We start from the raw sequence: 4901 nt of genomic DNA, 5'->3' as shown, positions 1-4901 counted from the left end.
GTATTATATATATATTATATATATATATATATATGATATATATATATATATATATATGTGTGTGTGTGTGTGTGTGTGTGTGTGTGTGTGTGTGTGTGAGTAAAAAAGAAAAGGCGAATGGCACTGTCATATGGCATTGTAAGATAGCGAAAAGCGAAAAGGTTAAGGACAAAGGATTCGATCAAATGGAGGGAATTTATGCATCACGGGAGGGAGAACAGGCTATTAATTGAAAAAAAAAAAAAAAAAAAAAAAAAAAAAAAAGACAAGGGGAATCCGTGAGGATTTTCGACAGGTTGGGAAAAAACAAAGGTACAGGCTTCAGGAAAGTGGGGGCGAAAACAGTGCAATTCGTCTTTTCTTTTTTACTCACACACACACACACACACACACACACACACACACACACACACACACACACACACACACACACACACACAGTGATATGTGGGCCTGGAAGAGGAACATTACAGTATAGAGTATAGAGGGGGTTGGAGTGTGACATGAGGTATGAATGCGTGTGTTTGTGTGACTTATTAGTAAACGGGCAAGGGCATAGACTGATAGATAGACAGATAGATGGATGGATAGATAGATAGATAGATAGATAGATAGATAGATAGATAGATAGATAGATAGATAGATAGATAGATAGATAGATAGATTGATAGAATACTTCAAAAGGCATTCAATCTAGATAAACGGGGAAGGGTATGGATAGACAGATAGATAGATATAGAGAAAGGGTAACGAGTGCGACTTTCCCATTGGGTTCGTGGACATAAAGAGCATAGAGAATACTTAAGTGGAAATTCAACCTAGATAATTAAGTGTATATAGTCCATTTACTATTAGATAAAATTCACATTGGATGTATTTCTCTGTGATTTTATCGGTAGTATTTTCCCATAGCGTTTCTTGTGCCCAGATAATTTTATCGGATAGCATTCGCGGACATGGGTACTATTAAGGATAATATCCATATATATTTCAAAATAAAATAAAAGAGAACAACGGACCTATGAAAAGAAAGAAAGAAAAAAAAGATAAAGGTTGTTAAATATATCTTTTGCAAATGCATTTAATTCAAGGTAACCCTCAGCTTTTCATTACCCCTCCACGTGACCGATATCTTGCCTCTTAACTGATAAAAACGGGGTTGAGAACAGACACACATGCTCCAGTTTTAGGCACGTAGACGTAAAAGCAGCGCATCTCATAAGAGCTTAATCTCTCCTCGATTGGCTTGTGTTAGTCTGTGGTTTGCTCTTCCTGGTGAGTTATAGTCTGTGGTTTGTTGTAGTTTACTTAGTCTGTGTTAATTTTGTTCATTAGAATGTGTTTGTTTTCGAAGTCAAATTTTTTTTCTGGTCTTGCGAGGAAATATAGAAAACGAGTGATTGCAGTATTTCGAGGAGTGACTTTAATAAACTTAGGTATTTTCTCAGCTGTGTGTATATATAAAAGTAGGAGATATAACAGAGATGTGATCGGGCGAGTACATTATGTAAAATGTTTGACTAGTTTGTAATTTTATGATCATTCATTCATTTCCGGAATTTTTAAAACGGACCATGTTTGTTTTTCTTTTCTTTTTATAATAATAATCAGTATCGGTGATGGTAACCGTATTAATAAACAGAACTACTATATTCATTTTTGATTGCGACTATCATTACAGTCAATGAAGATATCATGTGTTGTAATATATTACCTCATATATTATGATATGTTGTAGGTCTACCGTTTTTTATCATACATTTTTTTTTCACAATAGTATATAGCTTTATTCCACGATTCCATTTACTATATTCAACAGCATCGTATAATATACAACAGGACAGCATTATCGCATTGCCGAGTAGATTATTGTACCATCATACCAAATATCTTATTAAAATATGATTTAGTAAAATATGATAGTTTTATACAAAACACTATAATCAAATATAATAAAACAGCGCAGAATAATCTATAGGAAGGGGAATGTTACTTACCATAGTGCAGTAAAGTTCAGTGTAATACAGTATAATATTTCAATAAGTTATGCAACCCGGATGCAACATGGCATTGAAAAAAAAAAACATGTAATTTATGATATGATTAATCCATTTGATCCTATCATTCGTTACAAGACAAGAGTGATACTGACTTTCGTAAACCCGTAATTGATAATGATTAATCCGATATGATTTTATCCTTCGCCCCAAGCCACGAATAGCACGAATAACATTGATTTTCGCTCTGATGTGCAGGTCTGGAGTTCTCCTGAGAAGTTTCTAGTTACTAGGAAATACTAGGACGAGAGATGGCCAGCGTTCCTGTGGCCATACGGGTGGTGGTGGCCATGCTCGCTCTCCTGCCGTCGGCTTTCCCGCAGGAGTGAGTGGCCAGGCGTTTGGTTGCCCCGCTCGGCTGCTGTGCACCACGGTCTCACTTATCATATGCACACATACATACATACATAAACACACACACACACACACACACACACACACACACACACACACACACACACACACACACACACACACATATATATATATATATATATATATATACACATAAATTATAAAATATATATATATATATATATATAATATATAAAATATATATATTATATATATACATATATATACATACATCAAATACACATATATAAATATGTGTACACACACACACACACACACACACACACACACACACACACACACACACACACACACACACACACACACACACACACACCACACACCACACACACACACACAACATATATATATATATATATATATATATATATATATATATATATATATATATATAGATGGAGAGAGAAACTGCTTGTGTTGATGGACAGATAAAGCGATGAATATATATTTCCCCCATAATTAAGAATTTTGGTCAGTACTGCTTCTCCTCCCCCAGGGCCCCGCCGCCGTGGGGGTGGGCGTGCGACGAGGGGGTGTGCGTCAAGGGCGCGGCCACGGACGCCACGACCTCCCTGAACCAGTGCAAGCTGACCTGCGCCCCGGAGAGCGTCGTGTGGCCTCGCCCCGCCTCCATCCTGCACTCCTCGGAGGTGTCCTTCTTCCTCCCGACCAACGTGACGCGGAGGGTGTCGTGCCAGGACGCGGTGTGTCCCCTTCTGGACCAGGCGATTGACCTCTTCTTGGACAACCTGCAGAGGTACCACCCCGACTACGCCGGCGGGTCTGCGCCTTGGGAGGGCCCTTGGGACGCCAGCGTTGTCTCTCACACGCTCGACCTGGACGTAGCGATCTGGAACGCTGACGATCGCCTCCACTTGGACACCGACGAGTCGTATCAGCTCTTCGTCACCACCATCGCCGACAAAACGAACGCGCAGATCGTGGCTGCCACCTACTTCGGCGCCCGCCATGCTCTTGAGACGCTCTCCCAGATGGTGGAATACGAGGAGGGCGTGGACGCTCTCATGGTGCTGTCAACAGCCACCGTGGAGGACGCTCCCACCTTCCCCTACAGAGGGATCCTCCTGGACACCTCGAGGAACTTCTTCAGCGTGAAGAGCATCGAGCGGACGCTGGACGCCATGGCGGCCAACAAGCTCAACACCTTCCACTGGCACATCACCGACTCCCACTCCTTCCCGATGCAGCTTGAGACCCTCCCCAATATGGCCTACTACGGCACCTACGGTTCTCGACACATTTATTCCACTGCCGAGATTCGGAACCTGGTGGAATACGGGAGAATCCGGGGCATTCGCGTCTTGCCGGAGTTCGACGCCCCCGCCCACGTGGGCAACGGGTGGCAGTGGGGAGAGGAGCAGGGGTTGGGCAAGCTCGCCGTCTGTGTTAACCGAGTATGAAATGTTCCAATAATTCATCCCTTGATATCAATCTCTGCTAATGAATCTAAACACTGAAGCAACAGGTTATAAAATGGACCGTTGATGAAACGGAAGCCAGACACTGATGCATGCCCTTGCCTTGTAGGAGCCTTGGCAGTCCTACTGTGTGGAGCCTCCTTGCGGACAACTCAACTTAGCCAACCCCAATATGTATGACGTCCTCGGCCAGATCTACAACGAGATGGTGGAGCTCTTCAGCCCAATCGACCTTTTCCATTATGGAGGAGATGAGGTAGAGTAGGCCTTCAATTACCAGGTTTATTGGTGTAAAAGAGTTATTACCTTACAGAGCAGTGTTGTCATTGATAATACCCGTTGCATTGCAGGTGAATCTCAACTGCTGGAACACCACGGACGAGATCACCAGCTGGATGGACGAGAACAACTTCGGCCGCGACGCCGACGCCTACTACAACCAGTGGAGCGTCTTCCAGGAGAAGTCCCGCCAGCTCCTCACCGCCGCCAACGGCGGCAACGAGGTTCCTGGCATCCTGTGGACGTCCCACTTGACCGAGGAAGGCCGCGCCGACCAGTATCTCGACCCCACCAAGTACATCATCCAGATCTGGACGACCGGGACAGACAAGCTCATCGGGGAGCTTCTGGAGAAGAACTTCCGCGTCATCTTCTCCAACTACGACCACTGGTACCTGGACTGCGGCTTCGGCGCCTGGGTCGGCGAGGGCAACAACTGGTGCAGCCCCTACAAGGGATGGCAGGCCGTGTACGACAACAGTCCCCTCGACATCGCCACGGACCTGACCGGCTCAGCTCACGAGGACCTCATCCTGGGAGGCGAAGCCGCGCTCTGGACGGAGCAGGCGGACGAGATGGTGCTCGACGCCAGGGTACCTATGATGTTATTTTTAATGAATCAGTGGACTTTTTCAGTTGCATTAGGGAACCTTTAGTCCACAGCAATTCGTTTTTAACGGTAGTCTCCTGTATAGTTTGATACAAACCGTTCACCTCTTACAGCTGTGGCCGCGCGGAGCCGCCCTTGCCG

At 44.3% G+C, this 4901-nt stretch overlaps 1 protein-coding gene across 1 annotated transcript in view; it reads left to right on the top strand.

Annotated features, from left to right (window-relative positions):
- The first annotated feature begins 1139 nt into the window (after positions 1-1139).
- LOC119569621 (chitooligosaccharidolytic beta-N-acetylglucosaminidase-like) overlaps positions 1140-4901 on the top strand; it is a 4220-nt gene continuing 458 nt past the window's right edge. Inside the window, exons 1-6 of the mRNA XM_037917695.1 lie at positions 1140-1275; positions 2256-2382; positions 2929-3847; positions 3981-4127; positions 4222-4743; positions 4874-4901. The exon at positions 4874-4901 is cut by the window's right edge and continues 458 nt beyond it. Of these exons, the coding sequence (XP_037773623.1) occupies positions 2309-2382; positions 2929-3847; positions 3981-4127; positions 4222-4743; positions 4874-4901 (1690 nt within the window). The 5' untranslated portion in view covers positions 1140-1275; positions 2256-2308. The remainder of the gene's footprint in view (positions 1276-2255; positions 2383-2928; positions 3848-3980; positions 4128-4221; positions 4744-4873) is intronic.

The sequence above is a fragment of the Penaeus monodon genome, chromosome 4 (assembly GCF_015228065.2).
Source record: "Penaeus monodon isolate SGIC_2016 chromosome 4, NSTDA_Pmon_1, whole genome shotgun sequence".
NCBI lineage: Eukaryota > Metazoa > Arthropoda > Malacostraca > Decapoda > Penaeidae > Penaeus > Penaeus monodon.
The sequence above is the reverse complement of the archived record's forward strand: the minus strand, read 5'-3'. Positions and strand labels throughout refer to the sequence as shown.